The sequence below is a fragment of the Gymnogyps californianus genome, chromosome 1 (genome assembly GCF_018139145.2).
Source record: "Gymnogyps californianus isolate 813 chromosome 1, ASM1813914v2, whole genome shotgun sequence".
NCBI lineage: Eukaryota > Metazoa > Chordata > Aves > Accipitriformes > Cathartidae > Gymnogyps > Gymnogyps californianus.
The window spans coordinates 111,633,176-111,658,807 of NC_059471.1; the positions used below are offsets into that span (position 1 = coordinate 111,633,176).

At 38.4% G+C, this 25,632-nt stretch overlaps 1 protein-coding gene across 1 annotated transcript in view; it reads left to right on the forward strand.

Annotated features, from left to right (window-relative positions):
- ROBO2 (roundabout guidance receptor 2) overlaps positions 1-25,632 on the forward strand; it is a 476,837-nt gene that overhangs the window by 319,856 nt on the left and 131,349 nt on the right. Inside the window, exons 3-5 of the mRNA XM_050895055.1 lie at positions 7,813-7,970; positions 9,617-9,737; positions 19,737-19,875. Of these exons, the coding sequence (XP_050751012.1) occupies positions 7,813-7,970; positions 9,617-9,737; positions 19,737-19,875 (418 nt within the window). The remainder of the gene's footprint in view (positions 1-7,812; positions 7,971-9,616; positions 9,738-19,736; positions 19,876-25,632) is intronic.

The following is a 25,632-nucleotide window of genomic DNA, read 5'->3' on the forward strand; positions in this document are numbered from 1 at the left end:
ATTCTCATCTGTTCTTATTCCTTTGTTTTACTGAGGGCACATGTACATTTTAGGTGTTTTGGCTGAGCTTGAACTGGAAGCCCAGGGAACTGAAGCAGCTAAAGTGGTTGCAGGAGAACCAACTTCAGTCTGGAAACAGAAAAAATGCAATTGCTCAGTGCTGTGTCAAACTCTAGGTACAATTCATTAGGTTGAACATAGTGCTGCAGGTACCTGGCAGCGCTACTTTTGTACTCACATCAGTAAACCTGCATGCTATTATACTCTGGTTTCTGAACTTACTAATTAAATCTGTACTTTCTGGGGAATCTCTGTGCTGTACCTGTACGTACAGTGCAGTTTCTGTGTGCTCTTCTGAAGTATTCGATGAAAAGCTCCCCCCTGAATTTTGTTCATATATCTCTGACAGTAACATTTGAGGTTTTTTGGATGCCAATGTTTTTGAAAATTGGTTATATATTTCTAATTCCTTTAAGTTTAGAATGGTGTGGGGTTTTTTAAATTTTGCTTATTAGAACTTAAGAATGGCTCTAGTGCAGGAGAGCAAAGGTCTATCCGCTCCCATCTATCCTTTTTCTGATGGTAGCCTATGAGGGATTCTGGAGGATTGCCTCTTTTACCAAACATGATCCTCCCTACTGCCTTGCTGGGAGAGAAGCGTAGTTGATGTGATTTGAAGAGTCCTCTAGTGCTTTTGGTGAAACTAGTCCCGTATTCTTGCTGCAAATAAGACATGCTGGCATACAAGTGACAGTGAAAGTACACTACTTCAGTTGTGATGTGGTGTTTTTTGAAGCTGTGCTTGATTCCACATCTGATATTCACATTAGTTGGGAAAAAATAAATTACTTGTCCCTGATTTTCTGAATATGTAGTCCGTTAAATACGAAGAGCACATAAAAGCTAACATCAAACTTGAGTTTAAAGGATCATTAAATAACTATTCTAGTAAACTGCTAAATGTCTGATCCTTGTTAAATCTTAAGACTTACAACAGACCATGCACATTTTTCAAAGTTCGTTGTCTGCAATTGTGGTACCAGTTCTTTTAGAAAGTCTCTGAACTTTTAAGCAAGTAGTAGGGTTTTTAGTTTCAATGAAAAAAACCTCTTGGTAATGTCTCTCTTGTTAGCATTAGCAATCTGTGCAGTGCATTCATCAAAAGTGATTATGCTTTAAGAATAAGAAAAAAGAAATCTACTCTGTATCCTAGAGAAAATTTTTCAACATATTACGTTGTATAGCTTTAGATTTCTGAAATTACTTAAATGTGGTCTTCAGGATATTTGCATTCATAAAGAATACTTGGTTATGCTTATTGCTTCCCTTTGCCTTTCTTGACTGTCAAACACAGTGATGCTTTTGAAGATTTATAGCAGATGGGTAATGAGCTTGCTGACTGTTAACTGCAGCATTCAGAATTTGTTGGTGGAAGGAGGTGGGAGTTTAAAAAAGAAAGAAGGTTATTGGGGCTTCATCGCAATGAAGACAGGTGATAGAACTTTGTTTTCAATCAGGAAGCTTAAACATAAATATGTTATGTTCCAAATTAGAAAAATCTCCACTCTTCATGCTATCTAGTGGTCAAATAAAATCTTTCAGAAAAAATTATGGAGATGTCAGATTGCATTCAAGTGATCACAATGAATCGCAAGAAAGACAAGGACATTATACAATTTTCCAGTAAGTATATTCAAGCTGTATTGCATACGCTTAATTCAGCACAAATAGCAGCCTTTAAAAAATCAGAAACAAATCATAAGCTAATGTCTGCAATAACTACCACTTGTATACCTGTGCAATTGTGTAAAAGGGAAAATAGGTCGGCAGTGCCCTTAATTGGGTTAAGTGTTGAAGAAGGATTTCAAAGTCTGGCTCTTGCAATGTGTGCTGTAAATAAGAAAGGAAAAAGCCTATCTTCTTTCCTGACCTTTGTGCAATCAGCTAGTTGGGGTACACCTCAGACTGAAATTTAGAGAGAGAAAAACCCCAACTATCTCCCACTGACTCCATTTGGAATCTGTCTACTTACTTGTCAGTGTTGGTTCATGCACCTGATTTCTAACACTGTAATTCTCTGTTCACCTGGTTTAAGAGATTCTGTGTTTAGAAGCAAGGGTCTCCACTTTCACGTTTAGACATTAATGCTCATCACAAAGTTCAAATTCTATAAATGTGTATATCTGTATGTATGAGCTGTTAGAAGTTTTAGAGAATGTGTCAGAATGGAGTGGTTTTTCCACATCTTGGTCTTTGCTGAGGTCTGAGAATAAAAAGCAAGCTACCTTTAACTGTAAGTACTGAGTAGGTTACTAAGTTCAGAAGCACATGAAATACTGAGTGAGAAAAAGGGATGAAGCCAAAGAAAGTTGCTGAATCTGCAAGAAAGAAGATTCTCCTTTTGTTTCTTGATGCAGGTATCTCCCTGCTGCTGTCTTCTTCACTTTGATTTCTAGGGACCCTACTAATCAAACACTGTTGAAGCTACTGGACTCTTTTAAAATATCCTTACACCTCTGAAAATGAATCTCGTGGGTTTGGGGCCTCATTTTAAAGTAAAGTCTGAACATTTTGAGTCATGGTAAATTAGCTAGCATTCATGTCTCCTAGGCAATATCTGTACCAGGAGATAGGCGAAGGATGGGAAAAAGAACAGGAGGAAAAAAAAGTATAGTTCCTTATCATCTTTTTTTAAAAAAAGATGGCAGCTTTTCCCAGATGGTGCACATGCAGAGGGTGCTCAGGAACTCCCTGGGAGTCTTGCCTAGGACTATTGCCTAGGTGGTGATTTTTTTTTTTATTTTCCTTACAAAATATGACAGAGGCAGTTGCTGAAACAGAGAAGTAGGGCAGCAGCATCCTCAGATAAAGTGGATTATTATTCTTCACGAGGAAGGTTGTCTGTGACCCCTTGTTTTTTTCCTGTCACCCTGTTTCAGCAGGTAGTGCTGGCTTGCTCAGGGACCGTTCCAGTAGATCATACACATTAGCCAAGTTCTAAAATACCCCTCTGCACCATATGCTACCTAAAGCATAATAATCCTTTAATCTGTCCACTGCATGACATCTGGGCAGTTATTTGACATAATAATTCATGTTGATTGTTCATATCAGTACGTATCAGAGGAGGGACGTGCCAAAGCAGTGGTGGAGAGAGAAGGATTTAGGAAAATGCCTGTGGGGCAGTGCCTTGGATCAGGGGAGACCTACCTGTGTGTGGCAGGTGACCAGCCTGCCACCGATGTGGCTATGTAAAATCTTTACATGAGAATAATATTATCCTGAGATAAGCACAAAACAGAATAGGAGGGGGAAGATAAACTACCAGGACCTAAGTTACAGAAGCACATTAGTATTTACTCAATATCTCTTTATACCCTCTAGTCAGCACGACAGATGTAGCTGTGTTTTAGACATTATCATTCATTGAAAAAGACAAAAAAGATAGTCTTTCTCTCCCTCCCATCCCCAGTAATCTCACATGTTCACTGTGCATGCCGGGGGGAGGAGGTGGAGAGCCGAGCGCTGGTGGGAGAAGAATGCAATTATCCCAAAGCCTCCTGACGGGCATCCACTTCTTCCTTCCAGCTTAGCTGCTCTGACCACAGGCTAGGGGCTCGTGGGACATGGACCAGATTGAAAAAGTGGAAGCAGACAGATGGTTATTTGTAATCATCATGTAAATGTAAATCCTATAAAAATGTTTTCTTTCTAAGGGCCTGAAAGCTGTTGTAGTGGAAAGCAGGATTAAGGCATGGATATCTAGCCTAGAATAATTTTGACCCTGCCACCTTCCCTCCTACCCCATAAACGTTGTGGCTTTATCTCTGCTTCCTTTAAACAAATTGCTGGAGCCTCGATCGAGGAAATTAATTCCGTTTCCGTGTAATTCCCTGAGTTTATGAGCATCAGTTTGACCGAGGCCTGGATTTGGGCCTAAGCTGGCAGGTGCTGGTAAGCAGTCGCCTCGGTAGCGGGGACTTCTTTTTTCTTCTTTCTCCCTCACTCTGGCAGGTGCGTGGCCTGCGAATGTTTATCTCGGCACTGCCATTGCTAGATGTGCTTGCTTTCTGTGATTACACTTGCGGGTACCTGTAAATGGCCATACAGGACTTTGCATGCCTTAAAGACCGACGTGGCAGCTCGCAGACCTCTATCTTGTTTGAGCAGCATCAGCTTGTTCAAGCTACAAAGAGACCGATCAAACTTTAATTAACTTTTGTTCACAGCACCATTGTAGGCTGTGTGTACAATTTAGCTGTCCTTTCCAGCTCTCTGGTCCCCCGGTGCCTTTCCAGACAGCGAGGTGTAGCCATCCAGAAGCTTTTGCCCTTCCGAGGCTTTGCCTCTCGAAATGTGAGGATGTTTGCGCTGCCATTGGGCTGGCAGAGGGGAGCAGCTCCCCTCTGCATCGCTGTCGCTGCCACTGGGGCTGCGTGGCAGCCTCTGGGGTCCTGCTCTCTGAGGAGACCAGGTGCACTGCGGTCCCAGCGTGGGCAGGCAGGACAGGATGCCAGCGATCTTTCTGTTTGGCATCCCTTGTTAAATGTGGGGTAACACCCATGCAAGCACAAAGGGAGCTGCGTAACTTATGTTAAAATTGGAATAAAGCAAAATGAGAACATGGGATGAGGAAGAGGAGCCTGATGGCAACGTTTCACCACTTGTGTTGAATTTTTAAAATGCTAGTGTTTGTGCCCTGCCAAGAGGGCCCTGAGGAGGGCTGGCTTCTCAAGTGAACAAAAGCCTCTTGCCAGTGTGTGGAGAGGGTGATTCGCTCAGGCACACTAATAGTTATTTGGAAGTACCCAGCTATTGTGGATAATTGGCTGAGGAATATTCTGCAGCTCTCAACCATTTTTCTGTTTTCACAGATGATTGTGCCATTAGATATGGTGAATGCACTAAGCTGTGCTGCAACTTTTCCATTTACTGTGCTAATAAGTGTGAACTCAACTTCCAGTTGATGCTCCTTTCTTCTGTGGCTTTCTGTGCAGCTGGAGTGGGAGAGCTGAGCTCACCAGCTCGTGCTCTGGTCTCCTCCACACGCACCCTTCCTCTTCCTTGCTCCTTCTCTGTTGGGGTGATGTTTGGATGTGCTGGGATGGCTGTGCTGATCAGATTAATGTCTGTGCTTTGTATTGTCATTGTTATATTGCATTAAAAGCACTGAATCACAGGAATGGCAGCTCATGCCCTCTGCTCTTTATCTTCTTTTTCTCTCTGCTTTTATTCTTACTCTTTTCCTTCCTTTACCTGCCTTTTTGTTTTCACTCTCCCTAAACTTACAGTGTTCCCCTCTTCTTCTCTGAGTTGTTTTCTCTCTTTAATTTATATTCCACACTTTTTTCTCTTATCTTTGTCTTTCTGTCCCTGCTTTATTTTTTCCCTATTTCATTTTTCTCCAACCATTTTTTGTTTTTCTCCAAAACACAGAATGCTTTAGATGGAAATGGTGAGATATATCTATTCAAGATTCGCGTATGTGCTGAGGTACAGAGCAAGATTAAGTAAACCCTGTAGCATCAATTTTGTCTTCCACTCAAGCCAGATTTGCAGTAAGACTTGGGTAAAGGAATGTGATAAAATCAAATCACCTCTTAGCTTCATATTCTGAGGCTGATTGTAACCTTACACAGTTGCTGGGATAATTCAGAGAAAGTTAATGTAATTTGCTGTGTATCACCCCAAGAAACTGTATTTTTCAGCTTCATATAGCAGTGTGAAATGTTAAAGGAAAATGCTTTCCTTAATATTGCTGCCAGGAGTTAGGAGTCAGAAGTATAACGTCATTATGTTGTGGGATCTGGTGATTTTCCGGGGAATTTCCACTAATGGATTTGCACTGAAGTTCTGTAATTGTACAAAGAATCAAGCCAATAAAAATTAATATTTACTTTGTGTGTAATAATAATGGAAGCAGTTGATGTTTATCCATTTGCCAGTTATATGAAAGAGGGCATAGCATTGCCTAGAGTATTTTTTCTTCCTGTGTATCATAGTGATCACAGAGACACGTGAAAATGCTTCCTAAAATAGGTGATTTTGTAAAACTTTTTTTTCTGGTTCTTTCCCTGAAATTGCTGTGGTATTAGCTTTCTTGGCTTTGCAAAATGTTGTAATGGCAAATAGTCAGCAGCCCATGATCTTCAGTGTACTGTTTCTGTGTTGTGCATTGCGTAAGTTATTTCTTCCATTTGATCTTGAAGCTCTATAAATTCCATTTCTGTCAATTTTATTACTGTGAATCAAAAATGTATGAGTGATCTGTATTAATAAAAAATATTTTGGGGTTGAGTCTTTTGTTAAATTATCTGTTGGAAAAAATGTATCAATTGGGTGTGTCACCTAAGAAGACTACGGGTTCTTGCCAGAGCTGCATTTGTTGCCAACTGTGTCCTGTCACTTTTATTTTATGCTTCAAGAGCAAGACCTAAATAATCACTCTTTTTTGTGTTAGAAAAGGAATTAACTTCCAATTAATTCCCTTCTTCCTCTGGGATCTACCTGTGTATCCCAAAATGGGGAACAATAAAAGTTACCTCATATGTCATTTTGAGTGCCACATATATAGAGCCCACTCACCTCAGCCCATTCAGAGACCAATTCTTGCATGTATTAATCATATTTTCTTCTGGCTTATTACAGGACAGAAAAATATTCAGTTCCAAATGTTAAAATGGGGCACATTTTATTAACATTGAAAGCAGTAAATTATCTCTGCTTATGAAATGAGACTGAGCAATTTCTGCTGAACTCTTCCTGACTTGCCCCTTCACTAGGATACAGTGTTTTCTAATTTCTCAGAGGGCCCTGGTTCCATTAAGGGCGAGAACTGTTTTAAAGCCTTAATGAAAGCCATACGTAGCTGAAATTCAAGGAGGGGAAATGCCCTAAATTCTATTTCAGTAGCTCATCTAGAGCTATTTTCAGTTTTATGTTTATAAGAATGTCAATTAACCTAGAGACTAGGACACACATGGAAGAATAACGATGAAGTGGATATCATTTTAACACACTGAAGTCAGCTAGTTGGACCTAATCCTTCTTTATAGAAGCTTGATTTACATAAGAAGCTGGCCTCTGTTGCCTAATTTAGTTCTCAAGCAGCTTGGTGGTTTAAATGCTCTTTCTTTTCAATGTCATGAGACAGCACTGGTCAAAGTTGCAGAAATGAAAACTAAAAAAGTAAAAGGAAGAAATAAATATGCTGGAAGCATGCTACCATCAGCTTGATTTCTCTGACACCTTTCAGAACTGGTGATCACCTCAGCATGTATTTGGTGATAACAATAATAACAGTAATAATAACAATACCCTTAATCAAGGTGTAACTCAGCAATTCAGTATCTGTTGTGTCACTTCTTTACCTATCTTATGCTGAAGTTGGAGATCCAGGCAAGCCAGATATTCAGCGTGTTGTTTTCTGTTTATGAAAAGAACTCAGCATCAGATCTGCAATGCTACTTTTGCAAGGATGGGTAGTGACCCTGTCAAGGTTAAAAAGAGTAATGGGTGCTACAGGTCTTTCTAATTTAAATGAAGAGCAGTGGTCTTATCTAGAGAAAAAACAAGGAAAAAAAAAAGGTGTATGTGAAATCTGCCTCCATTAGACAAAAGGTCACGCCTCACCAACTTCTTTTATGAGATCCTTTATAGTAAATATAAGATGCAAAGTCATCACCTAATAATGGTTGAGACTTTTTTGTTTGTTTAATATTATATGTATCTGCATGTATTTCCCCCCACACACACTTACAATGTCATCACTTCTAGTAATTTTTTTCTTCTTTCCCTCATTTATTGCATTAGTGCTACGGGATGACTTCCGCCAAAACCCTACAGATGTTGTGGTGGCAGCTGGAGAGCCTGCCATATTGGAGTGCCAGCCACCTCGTGGACACCCTGAGCCTACCATCTACTGGAAGAAAGATAAAGTCCGTATTGACGACAAGGAAGAGCGGATCAGTGTGAGTACAACTCAGGTGGTTGTCTATAGACACAGGGCCTGCATTGAAGCCACACAGCTGAGTGCAGCAGAACTTTACAGCTTTATAGCCTTTCCCATAGAGACTCATCATTACTCTCGGCAGTTTGCCTCTCTGAGCTTTCCCAAATGAGGGGGGGAAGGTTGTTCATTCCTTCTGGTTTGGGTCTCCAGCTTGAACTTCTTGAGGCTTGATTTGTATAACCAGTGTAATGGAGGTCTGTTAGAGCTGTAGATTTGGTCATGTAAGGTGCTCTGTTAGATGGGGGCCTCAGTGGATGTCTTTGACTGATCTCAGTTCACTGAAATGAAATCTCAGTTCAGTGAAATGAGAATATCAGATCTTATATCAGAGAGGTGTTTTAAAGATAAAATCAGTCTTATCTATGAGGTACACAAATACTCTGGGGGAAAAAACCAACAGCTTAGGATGATACTGGTAATGTTGTATTTAGTGTTGTAATTGGGATGTGTATTCTAAACGAAGGCTGAAGTTGTACTCTAAAGAATGATTGTTCCTGAATAGGAATACATATTCAGTAAATGAGTAACACTGGTTGAATTCTGTGACAGTTCATTGTACTGAATGAAAAAGGATCCAGCAGAAATACCTAACTTATCAAGAGATTAGAAATTATATCATGGTATGTGCAAGCAAATGGGATAAATTAAGGATGCGGGGACATATTTCATTCCTAATTTTTAAATGCTTAGCTTCTCAGTATTAATATTCCTTCAATAAAATTTTATGTTGTATGTAAAGATATGTAACTTGTTCAGTGCTGACCTTATTCAATATGGAAGTACTATCAGGAAGCCTGTTTGTTGCTTTGGATGCCTAAGGAAGTATTTCAAGCTAAACAATCTAAGTAGTTGCTATTTGTGGGCCAGGCTCTCTCTGCTAGGGTCTACTCAAGAGTAGAGGAAGGAATAGTGGCAGGGAACTGGTTATCATTCACTGACTTTCAAGTTTCTTTGGCTATATTCCTAGCTTATTCTGAAGCACCTCATTGTCTAACTTTTGACACTGTCTGTGACTTCACAAGCTGCAAAATTTGTCACTTTATTACTTTCAACTACCCTGCTCTTTCACTCTATAAGCACCCTTTGTAGCCAGGAAGATGTTAAGTCTTATGGGAGTCAGGTGAATTCTTAGTTTGGGCTATATTCAGTCTGTTTGCATCAAGGAAAAGAGAAAATCTGTCTTAATCAGTGAAGAAGGAAACTGTTCAGACACCAGTAAAAGAAAATGAACTAAATAAAACTAAGTAAAATTACCTTTTTCTTGAGACAGATGTCAAGAGTCCTTTATGTATCGTCATGCAAGAAATACAAGCACTCTGCATTGCCAAAGAGGCAGCAAGAAATGTAGTCTTTGAAATGTAAGGCAGCTAATGAAAACTAAAGAAAAACCTGAAATGCAGTTAAAATCAGTCAGTAGGATAAAATGTGTTCTAGAACAGCTTAAAGATATTTAAGTATATAGGATTATAATTTTAAAGCTATACGTATATTTACAAACAAACTTTTAAATGTGTTAGTTGTGGAACTTGCTGCCCGAGAAGGTAGCTTTTTTCCGATATCGTTTGTTTATCTGAAGTTAAAAATGTATTCCTTGTTTTGAAACAGATACGTGGTGGGAAGCTGATGATCTCCAATACAAGAAAAAGTGATGCCGGCATGTACACTTGTGTTGGAACAAACATGGTGGGGGAGCGAGACAGCGATCCGGCAGAGCTGACTGTGTTTGGTAAAGTGACTCAAGCTTTTGTTTCCTTTTCACTACAGATGTCATAGACTGAATTGACCTGGGTGACTCATCAAGATATGAGACAAAACAAGGTTAACAAAACAGAATAGTACTGCTTAAGCTGCATTTCACAGTTTCTGAAGAAGACCATGTTTCAAAGGCTGCAATTTCTAATTCTGGAGCTGTGATGGCTCAACATTTTCCTTCTAAGCACATAGCTTCAATCTAATTGGAGGTCCTTAGTGATATGCATACACTCAGAGACGGTAATGCAGGACATAATGTTCTCCCTCACAAAATTGCCAAATGTAATTAAGCTACTTCTAATATAGTTGACAATGCCTGCTTAACAGAGATTTGGACCAGCATTGCCTATTTAAATAATTCCTTATTCCTGTGGGGTTGTGAAATCAAACCTTTGTAGGAGAGCACAAACGAGCTCAATTGATCAGTAAAAAGTCATTGGAGAAAATCCTGAGATCAGCTTTTTGAATACATAGAGATACTTTTGTCGTTTGTTTTTTAAAGGGCATGAAGCAGCTTTTCATCCTGTAAGACAGGGCATCATTTAGGTTTTTGGTGCTGCTGAATGAATCAAAAATGAATAGGTTTCCTGTGTGAGAGAGCTTCCAGACCTGATGGGCAAGACAAGAATTTGTTAGGAACACTTGTCCTATGGTTAGGGTCTAGAGCAAGAATAGAGTAATACTGAACCTAGAGCTGGATCCATCCTGCTAACAACTGGATAAGAAGCAAAGCTGCAAAATCCTGCTGTGGTACATCCTGCAGTCATGACATTTCTATTTACCATTAGCTGTGGTTTTGTAGGAATTAGTCAAGAGGTCTTGAGCAAACAAAAGAAAATCAATAAGGAAAAAAAACCTCACTGCTAAAGAAAACACAGATATGCATACAAAAGAGAAAGAGAAATAGTGTTAATGTTCCCTCCTGCTACACCTCTTTGATATCCTTGATACAATACGGAAATTCCAAACAAGACTGCTTGTAATTCCAGTAAGACTTTTCATAGAAATCCTAAGGTCCTTTCTGAAGCAGATGCTCCTAATTTTTTTACCTTCTGCCTAATATGGTGCACTGGAAAACCCAGTCACACATATTGCCGTCTGTGTTTGCATGTATGTGCAATTCAACATTTGTTTGTCCACTTTAAAAAAACATATTATGGGATTCACGAAAGGCATAGAAAAGTTTCTGCTAGATAAGATCCGTGAGTGACTGAGGATTTGCTGCTTTCCAGCATTACAAGACTGTAAAGGCTTCCACTCCACTTAGTTTGTTGTGGATTCATGGAAGCAAATGACTTTTAAAGACAGAACTAGTATACCTTGCAAAAAAACACAGAAAGGATCTCTATCAAATTATTATGTCCTTTGCAGCCAATCTGTTGAAGTTGTGCCTTTATACAAATGTGAAAGAGACATGACATATCTTCTTCATCAGTTTAAGTACTGATAATCTCTGGTAATACTCCCTGTGGATAGCAAGCAGATTGCAGTCCTAAACTACAAAGCCTTAAGAAATCCTTAAGAAAATAATATGTTAAAAAGCATTGAACTATCAGAATAAAAACTGAAATACGCATGTAATTTCATATCCTGCAGAGCTACAAAAAGTATTAGGTTTGTCTTGATATGTAAAATAATACATAGCCAATTACAATATTCTGAATTTTTTTACAGGATTGAATCATAGCAATCAACTCGTAAAATACAATCTAAGCCTATTTTGTGAATACTGAACAAAATCAGCAATATATTAAATTAGATAATTTAATTCTTCATAATTGTGTTAGACTACCTAAAGAAAATTGTATTTAAAATTCCTGTCCTATCTGGATATCTTCCTATCTAAAATTCCCCTTCTGTCTAGGTATGCCCTTGTTATCTTCCTTTTTGCCGTACAAGAATAGCATGCAGGAAGCAGGTGCTCAGGTTATGATCTGCTGTTTGACAAGACGATTCGACTATCCTGTGCCCATTTCCTGGCCGCCACCTGGCCCTGAAGCTCTATGTTGGTGTATTGGGCTCACTGTATAGACATGTCCAGGTTAGTCCTGGTCTGCTCCGTACAAAAGGAGGTGGCTTGGCTTTGCCTTCCACCAGCAGAACAGTTGTATTCCGTTCCTGGACTCCAGGCAGTAGCTCGTGTGTGGGTGGGTGCACACACAGTGCACTGGAGACCATTATCCATGATGTTTCCAGGAAGCAATGTATCTACTGGACAGTCCAAGCAGTCTAAGCATACACAATAAATCCAATAAATCCAGCAACTCTGGGAAACATCAGATTGGCTGTACATGTTCAGATTGACTTTACTGAACACAGGCAAAACCACAGGTCTTCTGTTAAGTCCACAGCCTTCCTCTAATATGACTCACAGGTTTGAGGAACATGGGAATAGTGCAAATGTTGAGAAAAATACACTAAAAATATCATAGTACTTATATATTATTAATGTGCCCAACTTTAACTGTTTTGAACATATTTGAAAATAGGCTTTATAATTAAAATGAAGGTATCTTAGCTAAGAGACTTAGAGAATTTAATAAAGTGGCTGGCAAGCCTACAGCTGGTGCTGATTCTGGAGAGGAATGTGTATTAATTAGCTGATTATTAATGTCTCTATTCCTTTTCCAAATAACAAACCCCCAATCCCTTTCCATAGTGTGAAGAGGGCCTTAGTAAACACGCTACTCTGTAGGAAAAGGACCTGTTTCATACTAGTTCTAAAACCTTTCCAGGAATCGCCATTTGTTACTTTTGGCTTTGCAAGTTTTTCTATAATACCTGAAGTTAATTTCTGCATGTGACTTGTGACAGATCTCTGGCTTCCTGTACAGTAAATTTAGCTTGAGGCATTGCCTCTGGAAAAACTGAGTCAGTGTGGTGGTAACTGGTGGCCTGAGGGGAACAGCATGGAAGCCTAGCCTAAAAGATTACACCTTTCCCGAGTTTAAAAAAAAATAAATAAAATGGGCAATAAGAACCTTGGAAAGAAGTAGGAGGAGAAAATGAAAGTTTCCCATGTGCAGAATGTATCCACTTGGCTGGGTACCCATTCAATAACCTTTGCTGAGAGATAGTTGTGGGTAATACATGTAGAACTTTCACAAAACAAGTAATTTTTTTTTTTCAACCCCACCTGCATAGGAAATCTAGTTTTCAACATTTAGGCACTGCTAACAGCATACTGTTAGTGTCGGTGCAGGTTGCATTTCTTTTGTTCCCAAGTCATGTTTTCTAGCAGAAAAATTGCCAAACTTTCACAGTAAAATATCATAAAGCAAATGGATTATATACGCAGTGCTTCCCAAAATTATCCCTGTGTTTTGAATAGTGACAATGATGCATTACATTTTGTTACTCTTCTCTTTCAAGCACTACTGCTAGTTTTTGCCTTTATGAGGCTCCAAGGTGTAATCTTGGAGTAAAGCAAGAAGTCAGGGTCTGTCACAGAGTCTAAGTTGGCCTTTAAAGGAAGTTAATAACTAATCCATCAAACCTAACGTTCACAAAAAGAGGCAGCATGGTACTTTATTATTATGATCGCGCTATTCTAAAGGCCAAATTCAGAAGTGTAAGTGATACAAATTTGGCTGCTTTGCTTGTGTTTGGGCTCATAGCGTTTGGCTGAACAGAATTAAAGCAAGATGCAAAACAGACACAGTTTCATTCCAATTTGTAAGAAAGCTTGGTTTGTAAATACATAATATGGAGCCAGAAATTAAATACAGTAAGAATTGCTGTTTAAGTTAACCTTTTATCATTCTGTCATACTGCTGCACTGTTCTCAGATAAGTTTTCAAGTTGTTTTAACTATTTCAGACCTCTTTTTGTTCCTTTGGACTTAAGATGGTATGTTTGAAGAGAATGTACAAAGGTATATCTTGTATATTGATTCTGAAGCTCAGTGAAATCAATGAAAGCCTTAATATATCAACTTCAAGAGGCTGGCATCAAGCAGTGGAAAAAAATATATTTAGAAGAGCCTCAAAAGAATATAAAGCATAACTAAGAAGAGTACAAAAATGTCTTAAAAGATATGTCAATTCAGACATATTAAAGATTGTTTTGGATTAATCTTTGATTTTAGCTTTGGTACCTGAGCCTTTTTTCAGCTAATAAGGTCCTGTGGGATGAAGAGGTATTTTTGTCTGATGCTTGAAGAAGTGTTTGTGTTTGATGTTCTCTAGACATTGTCAGGGTGAAAGAGATACCATAGTTCCAGAAAGAGTATACTATGATGACATGATGTTAGAGGAAAAAAAATTTAAAAATCCCTTAATGAGGACGTTGTGCCCCATTTTACTTTCCTGAGCTCTGACTATGTGGAAGGCCTTAGCAGAGAGTCTTGTCCCATTGTATCCTGGAAGTTAGTCCCAGAAGCTTTCCCAGCCACACAGAAAATCCACCAAAACCAGGTATACATTCACAGTTCAAGACAGAGAAATTGGCAGTGTGTATTTTGACCTTCAGAGCAAAGCTCCTCCTGTTTTTCTTCAAATCCTTGTATTTCCCACTTGCAGTGTACTTGTGGCAGTTTGCAAAAAGCCAGTTTGGCTTTGCAATATTTGTTATCCGCAGATACTGACAAGTTGTAACAGGATAATAATACTCCTCTGAAAAAGGGTCTGATTTGGTCTCCAAAGTCTGTACCTAATGCTCAGTAAAAATGGAAATTAACATGGTTGTGGATGTGTATAGAAGGAGAAAAACACTAACAATTGATAAAAATCATTCTACTTTATTTGCATGTGCCTCCTAACAGTGCTTCATGCCTTTACTGTGCAAGCTCATCGCATCTTGGGTACTGCTTAGAGTGTAGATGTTTGCAATGTCTACACGAGTGCTTATTTCTCAAATGAAAAATGGAAAAGTGCCTAAAAAGAGGCAGTAGAAGAATGTCTTTAAATATAAAACCATCTGCTTTTGCAATTGTATTTTCATTTATTTGGCCAACATAGGTAAATTTAGTGTGGTCCTAATATCCTGTCTTCTTCCACATCTTCATTTTTGGCAGAGAGCTGTACTTTATCCAGATCATGTTGCAGTTAATGAAAGATCTACGCTATTGACAGGATTCTGAAGTGAAACTCACTTCCAACCGTCTAATGTTTCTTTTTTTTTCCCTTTACATCAGAATGCTAAAGTGAAAAAAGCTTTTATTTTTAATTATTTGCTATTAAATCCCTCCCCAAAGCCTTTTAATTCGTGTTTTATTACTTCTTCCTAGAACATGAAAACATTTTTAAAAAAAAGATGCATTCTTTCCAGCAAAGACAGAGAAAACAGTTCTAAATCAGATTGAGCCTCTACATTATGGGGACCATCAAATCCTTCACTCTAGCAGTTGCCTCAGCAGAGAAAATATATTAAGGTAGTTAGGATCATTTTAATTAGATTGAGGTCCCATATATGGCTGTCTAACTTTTTGAGGAACAGAGAAAGGGCAATAATACATCTGAAGGTCATCTGAGTCTCTCTAATAGACTGTGATACTCAGACCAATTGTTATATAGAGGAAAAATTGAGTTCTGGGGTTAACTTGTGTCAGCACCCAAAGCAAGGAAAGGATTTTCCTGTGTTTCTGGTTAGGATCAGTTCTGTAGGTTTTCTTGCAGCGCATATCTCAAGCACTGCAACAGATTGTAGGTGTGTGTCCAGATTGCATTAACAATCCCCTCGTATAACTGCAAGCAAAGTTTATTCTGAAGTTATAAAGGTCACCCTAGTAATAGCACAACTGGTTGACATGACATATAACCATGACCTATTTTATAGTTCTCTTCAAAGATTTTTAATACTCATCAGAGAAAGTCTGGGAAGTGTGTACTTTATTTACTCAGTGAAAGCTTATAAAATAGCTATATTAAAATTTTTATATATGTCTACGATTTTAATTTATTACCCTTTCTTGTTGTTTCTCAAATATATTGTGTTCTGAATGCTGTTGACAGAGTAACAATTTTTAATTATACCGCAAAGCTTTATTTATGGGCAAACCATTTCAAAAGAAAAAAATAAAAAGATTTTTTCTCAAGTTTAGCTCTGAAGCTAAATTTGACCTGGCTGTGTGAAGAAACCGTCTTTATTTAGCATGCTTGGGCAAGCAGTGCTCTGTCTCCTGAGAGATTAACTTTGTAAGCAAGTTATGCAGGTGACTCAAATCCAGTTAATCTCATATAAAGAATGTTAATTGCATTGGCAATGGCGTTCACTCTGATCACTTTATAGCTGTATAATTAGCTATTGGACACATTCAAGGGGTTGTCTGAGTGATACAAATACAACAAACAGCATGAGAGGCAACTTGTTCTTTCCTGATTTACAGTATGCAAAATGCAGAGATGATGGAAAAATGAAAATAGCAGTTATTGGTACTTGCATGTCCTTGCTAACTGGGATCTGTACTTACACAGCTATTTATTTTCTAGCAAATTCTTAACCGTTTTGGAAAATACACAGTTTGAGAAGCTGATCTGAAACAAACATGTATGTATACTCCTAAATTGCCTTGATGTGGAATCAAGTGATTTACCTAATGACCTCTGGGCCATTTACTGTCTCATCAGCTAGGTTCTCCTCAAAATGTGATAGGAATTTATTTTCTCATCTCCTGTATAGAAGCATTTACAGCCACAAGTAGCAATTTCATAAATATGCATAGTTAGTTTCTTAGCTGTTTACAAGAAGCTTTTATAAACATGGTCTAAAATAATTTTTGTATGCAGACCAAGCCAACATACAGCCATATGCAGAGTTATTTAAATTCAATGTGGATGAACCAAGGTCTCTAAATCATCTATGAGGATGCTGATCTGGATCTAAATTTCTTGGTTTAGGATCATCTCTTGAAAAACAAATACCAAAATGTAGAGTGTATTGTGTATGAGCTCAGAGCAGGGGTTGGTCTGAGCTCTTCTTAGGAGAGAAGTTGTGAATAAGATACTCTTGCAAACTTACAGAAAGTTTCATTAAGATATTTCCTTCTAGATCCACATAATTACAGACAGGCCAAGTGCATTGCTTAGCTTTAAGGTTAACAACTAATGCTTTTGTTACTTTGTCCAGCTTTAATAATTTTCTCAAACTAAAAGACTTTATCCAAAATTTTCCATGCCTGATTGGAAAAATTATTTTTATTTTTTTTTTTAAATTGCCAAAATAATTCATTCTTCTCTAAGAATGTTGAAGTTCCTGCAGTTTGGAGGTGAATGGGGTAATTGGAGGGAAATGGGGAAGGATTTGAAGGAGAGGAATGGAGGAAGCTTTTTGTCCTGAGAAATGCAGGTCCCTCATGTTGAATAACAGGGACCCAAAATTTGATGGGAAATAGCTACACTATGCCAGAGATGTAATTTTTTGCTTGTCCAAAGAATTTTCACTAAATTTAGCCCATTATGCACCTCTCTAAAAAAAAAAAAAAAAATCATCAATTCATACACCAGAGACACCAAGTAGAATGCAGGTCTGAACAGCATTTTCCTGCAACTGCACTGCACTCCTGCTGCTGTCACTCTCCCGGGATGATGCTTGGTTACTTCAACCGACTTTTCTTGTGTTAATATTGTGTATGGGCTGTATCTGTGTGGCACAGAGAAAAGAAGCTCCCGTTCAAGTGTAGTTCAAACACACAGTGGAGAAGAGTCAGTCTGCTGTGAGGCACGAAAAAGTGAGAGGCATGGATAGTTGGAAGGGAGACTGGACTTGTGAACTTGCTGGGTTCCAGCTGTGAAAAGCAATATTCTGGGCTAGGAGGAGACAAATCAGCTAAAGAAGCAGTCGGCAGCTGGAAAGAGCTGGCACAGCCAGTGGCTAGAAGAGAGAGGGACTTGAGGCACTGTCACAGGCTGGCAAAGACATATAGGTGAGGGTAGGAGCAAACCTAGCTGGAGGCTGGGAAGGGGCAGGAGACTACATGCACAGGGAAGGAAAAATCTGATGAAGCCCACTCAGGACAAGGAGCTGTAGTGAAGGTTATATACGGCTTGTACACAGACTTGAAACAGGGAATAAAGACTGAGATTTCAAGGTGCGGAGAGAGACTAGAACTCAATTTACTTGCCCAAATGCTGCTGGAACCTGCAGGTCCTGGGCAGGACTAGGAATAGGACAAAAGCAATGGCTTGGGAGAAATGTGGAGAATAATCTCTGCCCATTAGACGTGCTTTTATCTCTAGCATCTGGAAAAGTGCTATTGATTCTTGAGTGTCTCTATTCTTCTGCTGACAAAATATGTTTTTCCCTGCCAATAGGTCCCCCTGCTAGTTTCATGGAATTCCTATGTGATGCTGTCACTCATTTACATAATTATTAACAGGTGGTTTTGTGTTCCTTATTTTCTGACTTAATATTCTGATTTGTAAATGTGGTGAACATTTTATCAGCTGCAACTGAATTCAATGGAAGCTGAGCTTTGAACGCACAAAATTAATGCTAAATTCTCAAAAAAAAAAATTGGCAGTTTTGTGTCTCAGGTTGAGCGTCAAAATTCAGCAGATATTTTTTACCTTGCTTTCTTAAATCTCCATCGCACCTCGGAGAGGCGCTGTGAAAATAAGAGAATTGTTTATGAAGCATTAAGATAGGTGTAATGGAGGTCATGAGGAAATTAATAATTCTGCCTTTGAAGTGAAGTTTGAGTAGTATGACAGGAGGCCACCCACTAAATGGTACAATTAAAGCAAAATATTAAACACCTGCTCATTAAATGAATACCAACAATCTGGAGATGTTTGGGGAAAAAATAGTATGTGATCATATAATTGCAACCAGTCCCATAAGGCATAAACAGAAAAGGAGTGATTAAAGGGCACGCAGACAGCCTTAGTTCTGGCACTGAGGTGCTGCGTGCTTGATTTTGCAACCTTATTAATGTTCCTTTAATGTTTTTTTTTATTATTTGCATATAATAAACATGGATAGCCAACCCATAAACTCAGCTCTGTAGTTATCAAGACAAACTGCCTGAGTCAGAATCTGGTATTGCTTACATCTGTGTGAATTTTTAATAATTTTTTAAGTGACATCATACCCTTCAACTTGCTGAGAATGAAATGTGAAACGTAGCGTGTAACCAGTTTTAAATGTCTTTATAATAAATCCCTGTCTTGAGTGGAAATACTGCTTCATATAAACCCAGTCTTATAATGGTTTGACTCTAGCATAAGTAATTTACGACAATAAAAGTGTGGTATGGCTAGGAGAGGACAGAACAAAATTTATGCAATCCAAAGGCAACTTGGAAACTAACCCCAGTGACATCCTTTCAAATGAAATTACCGGTACTTTGAGTTTGTACCAGTATAACTGAGATCAGATTGTGGCTCTGCATCTGGATTTTAAGCAGGCCTGTACGACATTATGATGATTAATAATATTTGTAGTCATGCAGGCTAACATAACAAGGGTAAACAGAACTTATTATTCAGACCTTAATTTAGTTTTCTGTGGTGAAGTTAGTGATGGGGATCAGGGAAGCTCTGACCTCTGTACGATAGCCCACAATTGGCTGAGATGCATAACATGGAGTTTACATTTTCCTCCGAAGCATCGAGATATTGATTATTGCCAAAGGCAGGCTATCTCCATTGGCAGCTCATGTATCGCTAGAGCAGGCAGGAGCTTTTAGATCACACTCTGTGTGTGCAGCAATGCAGAGACAAAACGTTCACATGAGAGGGCACGGCCTTGGAGACCTCTCCACTGGTGTGGCAGGTGGGCCGTCAGTGCTAGCACAGGCTTCCTTCTGGTGGCACTCAGCTCTTGCGCGAGGGCTGGATGCGACAGCCCCTGCCTCTCCAGCCTGGCAGTCATCTTCCAGGCTCTTTATGCACATCATCAGTTCCACTTGTCTGAATTTGTGGAGCTCAGCCTCCTTTCTTCATTCTGTGAATCAGTAAGCAAAAAGATGCTGAAGAGTCAAAAGTGTTCATTTCAACCCTCTGACTGACTAAGGAATTTTAATGTCTCTTTCAAGAACGGCCCACGTTTCTCAGGCGACCGATTAACCAAGTGGTGCTGGAGGAGGAGGCCGTGGATTTCCGGTGCCAGGTGCAGGGGGATCCCACACCCACAGTCCGGTGGAAGAAAGATGATGCAGACTTACCGAGAGGAAGGTGAGACCAACATTCATGTTCCCCACACTTTCAAATTTCAATTGTTGAGTAATGCTGGAATCACTCCCGACTACTTATAGTTTGTTATTTGACATTATGGCCAAGATTTATTTCCCATATTGCTGGTCTTTGGCACTACAAAACGTGTTCCAGAGCCAGCTGAGCAGGGAAACCCAGTCTGGGTTGAATTGTCCAGGTAATGGATTCCTGTGGAAGGAAGAAAAGTGATGCGTAGGTATTGTGAGCACATGGGTATTCACTGAATTTGCTGGAGAAAGTAAAGATGTTTTAGGAGTGTACTAGTGATAGTAGCCTTCATAATAACGTGCTGATACCAAAAGGGAGAAAACTTGGTTGGAGAGTTGCAGAGCCGCTCCATTGCACTAGCAGGATGAGTTAGAAGCAGAGCACTGTGGTGCATCCTTGACTCATGTCTGTTAAGTCTTGGAGAGAAACCTTTCTCTTGAGGAGACAAAAAACCAAACTAACAGAAGTGGAAAACAAAGTTGAAATCTGGAACTGGCCCCTTGTGTTCAAGAAAGATTCATTTAGTCTGGAACAAATGCGGAGAAAATTCCAGAGTGAGCAGGGGATGAGAGTCTGTCCTATAAAAGGACATTAAATTAGCTTGGCTCCTTCCAGCTAACAGAACAGAGTTTGGTCCTTGCTTTCTGGAACTCTTTCTAGTTTTGATGCTGAATCATTATTAGATTAAAAAATCTTAACACAGAAATAGGTCTGGGAACAGGAATGAGAACCCAGGTCGCCATAACCCAACCAACCCTTCCGGCCCTGTAAGGCCTGATTAATTTTTGCACAGAGCTTTTAATTTCAACAGGAGACATGAATAGTGTCTGTTTTTTTCCCCACCACAGTTGATTGTACTTTTCCATCAGTGTTGGTTATTCCTGGGATGTTGCTGATGGAATTTGAAGAAAGGAAAAAAAAAAATCTAAGTCTTCTGTTCTTCAAACAAGTGCTTTAAACACTGGACTTAAGTAGGCTGGCTGCCAGTGTTATTTCTGCTCTTCCAATCATGATCTTAAAAAAAGAGCAGCTGCAATGGTGTTTGTGGCTAGTTTCTGTCAGTGTATATTAAGTGCACTGTGAGCACACTACTAGACTGGGCCTAACTAAAACAAGTTAGACGTTGCTGTCTATTTTCTTTATCACAGCATGTTTTACATCTTCAATGCAACAAGGTGAAAAATGTGGTAAGACTGTTACCTGGCAGTCTTCATCCACTTGCTAAATATGACGTTTAGTGTCGCACACACTTTCATGAAAACCGATGCCAAAATTCCTCAGTCATACAGCACTTAGTCATGTTTGCATCTTGCGTTAATATCTTTTGTTTCTCAATTTCTAAATCTTTAACAGAATCCCAAAACTCAAATTGGAGAATACCTGTTTTAGTTTCCACATCCTCAACTTTATAAGGTGTCTTACATTTTTTCAGTTAAATATAGTAATGTAATGATACATAATCTAGAAAAAAACATTTCTATATAAGTACAGATACGTATGTGTATATATATAGAAATACTTGCATTTGAAAATTAATTTCCTTGCAATTTAAAAGAAATTTAAAAATGACGTAGCTTTTTTGCTAATTATATTGATAGATGTGTATGCATGTAGTACATAAAATATTATTTTGAAGAGCAGATTTTTGGATGGCAGGATGAATTTTTCTCTTTGCTTACTATTTAACTATGTATTGTAGGGTAGTCTATAGTAAATACATTGTGCTTCTGTGATTTATTCTTAATGTTGTGCTACTTCAGTTGTTTTAAATCATGTCTACTTCCAGGTCTCATAAGCAGAAGTAATAGATGATGAACCAACAGTGCCTTTGATTAGGTTGCACTTTTATTAGGGTTTTTTTTAATGACTATGTTCCTTCTTTTTCTTTTATATCTTACTGTGAAAAACATAGTACTATGTGCTTCAAGGTAATTTTTTCTGTTCATTCATGATGTATTTCTAAGGAAGAAGAAATGTAACAGGAAACTTAGGAAGAGTTTTCACTGGGCTTTTAACTAAAAGAAGAGAAGGTTCATCAGACACATTCTGATCATAATCAACTTCAGGCTCAGAAACTACTCACAATGTTTTGCAGTATTTTTACACTGCTGTTTAACATTTCATTGACTGTGTTTTGGCATCTTAAAACAGAAGGTGGGGGTATGTCTTAATTTATGTCTGCTTCCCAGAACACCAGAGGGGTGGGTAAAGAAGGGGCAAGGTTGCAGACTCTCATGCTGGAGACCACCTGGGGTGATAGAGGACCACCACTGCCCCTGCCCATGTAGTGGGTAACCACCACCTGAGCCACATGAATTGTGGTCATCTAGTCGAGTCCAGCATCTACATTTCAAAAGCAAATACCTCTGATGATCAGGACTGTATGTTTTCTTTTCCAAAATGTGTCATTTGTATAGCAAGATATGTAAGGAGAGTCTTCACTGTTCAAAAAAGTGGAAATTTCCAAACCATGCTGCAAGATGCTTAATCAAGGAAGATAAACTTGGAACATCTAAAAGAAAAGCTATTGTTTTTTCTGGATTTTTTAATGCAAGCAAAGAAATTTGCCCAGGTATAGTCTGAATAAATGGATGGATGAGAAAATTATAATATGGCAATTTTATAAATGAATAAGAGAATTTCTAAGTTTTTCCTCCTTGACGAAGTGGGAGATTTTTTTTTTCTTTTTTGAGGTAAAACCAAAATTAGCTCCAATTTCTGAGCACCTGTATTTTAAGCATTTTAACATCTACAGTGAAATATGAAACCCTCAAGGAATTCCCTTTGTTATTCTTCCTACATGCATAAATCCTTCTTCTGAGCAGATCTGTGCAGCTATTTGTCTTATAGCTTTCAATATCAATTTCCTGTTTCCACAGCTAATGACGTTCTTTGCACATCTGTCTATTTTTCTTTTTTCAATAATTTCCTTTTGGCTTCATCCCTAGATCACAAGACAATTATAGTAGGTACCTGTTTCAACAATTACTGCGAACTTTTAAATGTGTCTATTGTTAGTTCAGCTTTCAAAAGTGTCTAGTTCAGTGATAGCAAAGTGGGATAAACTGAATTTTTGCATACATTTTGTTTCTGTAATTTGCTCCTGGTGAATGCAAGAATCTGTGATACTGGATCCATAGTCTTTCAGAAATCCTTCTCTGTTTTTCCATCTTACTTCCTTTTAGCTTTTTTAGTGACACACGTGAAAGCAAAGAGAAAAGTAATCACAGTAATTTCTGGTGACAAATATAAACAGTATTGCTGCACCGATTGGTGTGTTGAGTAATAATTGGAAAATAATTTCAGGCTGTTACAGTTTTAATTATAAAGGTCCCTGGTGAACTGTAAGCATCTCCAGTTGCAATTGGATTGAATGAGAACAAAAAGCAACTTCTAAAGAAATTATTATGTTTGAAAATATGACTATTTAAAAAAATTAATTTGGCCATTTTGTTGAATTGTCTATGTAATTACTCAGAAATTTATGAATAACCATGCTTTAAAACTGAGAACAGATGGACATAAGTTTATTCTGAGGGTGCAAGGCTTCATTCCAAATTTTAGCTATTTTGAATTGATGATCTAAAACAGCTATGATAGTTTATATTTTGAATTTAAAACCTTAAAGTGGTTCTTATAGTGGAAGTTTTCAAAATGCCTAGGAAAAATAGGTCTCACTAACAGTCAAAGGAGGTTACTTGTCCAGCATCCTGTAGACCTGACTTGAGATTTCAAAGACTGTGGTATGCATCATGGAGCTCTTCTGTGTATGTCGGGGCAGGAATTAAGAAAGCAATAAGAAGGACCAGGTGGAAACAGTGTTGTGACTTATGTATGCTAACTGTTTTCATAGTTCTTTTACATTGTTGTGATAATGAATTAATTAAATTCTTCAGACTTGAAAATTCTTTTTAGACCCTAAACCAATGCCAGCAAATTAATAACTTGCTATTGAAAATGTTGATACTGCACCAACAGGAAGAAACAAAGTACAATGTGAAGTCTAGGGTATGTAAAGCTTTTTTCCAGAAACTGTCCATTTTGAATCACTGACCCAAGACTGAAATGCATTGTGAATCAAGGGCAGAGGTGCATGGTGTATATTTTATTTTAATTGCTCTAAAAATTCAGCGTCACACCATAGCTTCCACAGTACACAAAGGCTAGGGAATAGTTAATCAAGTATGACTCATGTCAAACTACTGGAGGTAAACAGGACATTGTGGGGTCACCAGTCCTATGCCTTTGGCTGAAATAGTAGGTTCACTATTTCGTGAATAGAGTTTCTTTTCATTATAAGTGACACAAGGAAATGGCACAAAAATTGTACTAAAGCAACTCAGACAATTGTGGCTGTGCATAATGACCAGGGCCTATTGAAAATTAAATAAAAATTGCCTTTATACATTGAAGTCCTTTTCCAGCCACATGTTCAGGTAGCTTTCCCTTTGATGTCTGCTTGGCAGAAATAGAGATTATACTTTCCTGCTAAGGAGCTGATGGTCTCCTGTGTGGTGAGGAACTCAGTATGGCCTGGATCAACTTTTGGTTCATCTGCTTTTTAGGCCTGGTAACAGGAAGAAAGCAATATTATTTGAGAGCCTCCAGTATGAGAGTGGCATATCTATGACTAGCAATTTAATCGAATTTGAATAAAGTTTGTACAGTGTTTCATATCTTCAAATTTTCTAGCAAAGCCGAAGAGAGCAGCTGCATAGTCTGTAATTACATAGCAAGTAATACAGATTTTTTTTTTTTTTAGGAAGTGAAGAGATTTTCAATTACAAGTTAAAATTTATGACACACTATAATAACTGTTTAAACCTTTTACACAGAAGACGCTAGCAGTGCCAGCTCTTTGGGAGAGTGAGGTTAGCTCAGCAAATGTATTTTTCAGTTGCCTTAAAAATGACTGAGTAGCAATCACACGGGCCTTTTTTTGCATTCCAGCCCAGAACAGCTGGTTTAGCTCAGTAAATACATCTTTAATGAAATTACAACCTGCTCTTGTAAGTTGCATTTACAGGCACTGTCTGATTAGATGAATATTGTACTAGAGATAAAAAGTGGCAACTGCACCAGCAGGAAGAGGTATGTGTTTTACGTGCCACCCATGCAATGGGAGTGTAGGCAGAAAAACCAAGAGTGATGCTTCAGAACAAAAATGGTGTGTAGTTTACACAAAGTAGATTGCTAAATGTTAAGAGATTGTAGGTTATTAAATGAAACAGAGCAGTGACAAACAGCAGTGAAAATCATAAACAGCACAGTCAGCTTTCTCATTTACTAAAGATTAGGAATATTCATGAAAAATTATTTGGGAAAATGCATTCTTAATGCATAGACTTAACTTATTCTAAGATACATGTTAGCTCCAACAACAAAAGTCTGTGTAGATATTAGTCTTGCTATGTTTTTAAAACTGGCCTCTTTGTGCCTGAAAAGTAATTGCATACGCATAGCTTGGGCAGAAATACTGTCTGTCACACTTCTGATAGGTGTGCATTTTCAGTAAGTACTACAATTTCTGTGCTGTCCTCCATGGCTTCTTGTGAGCTCAAAACTAAGGGTGAATGATGAAATTTTAAAAATATCTTACTGTCTTCCAGATGCAAATCTTTGAAATGGATTTAAATGCAACTGACAGCAAACCTTATCCCAATAAACTCAGAAAAGTTAAATTTTTTAAGAGGAGATCCAGAAAGGGCTGGATAGCCAGAGATGTTCTGC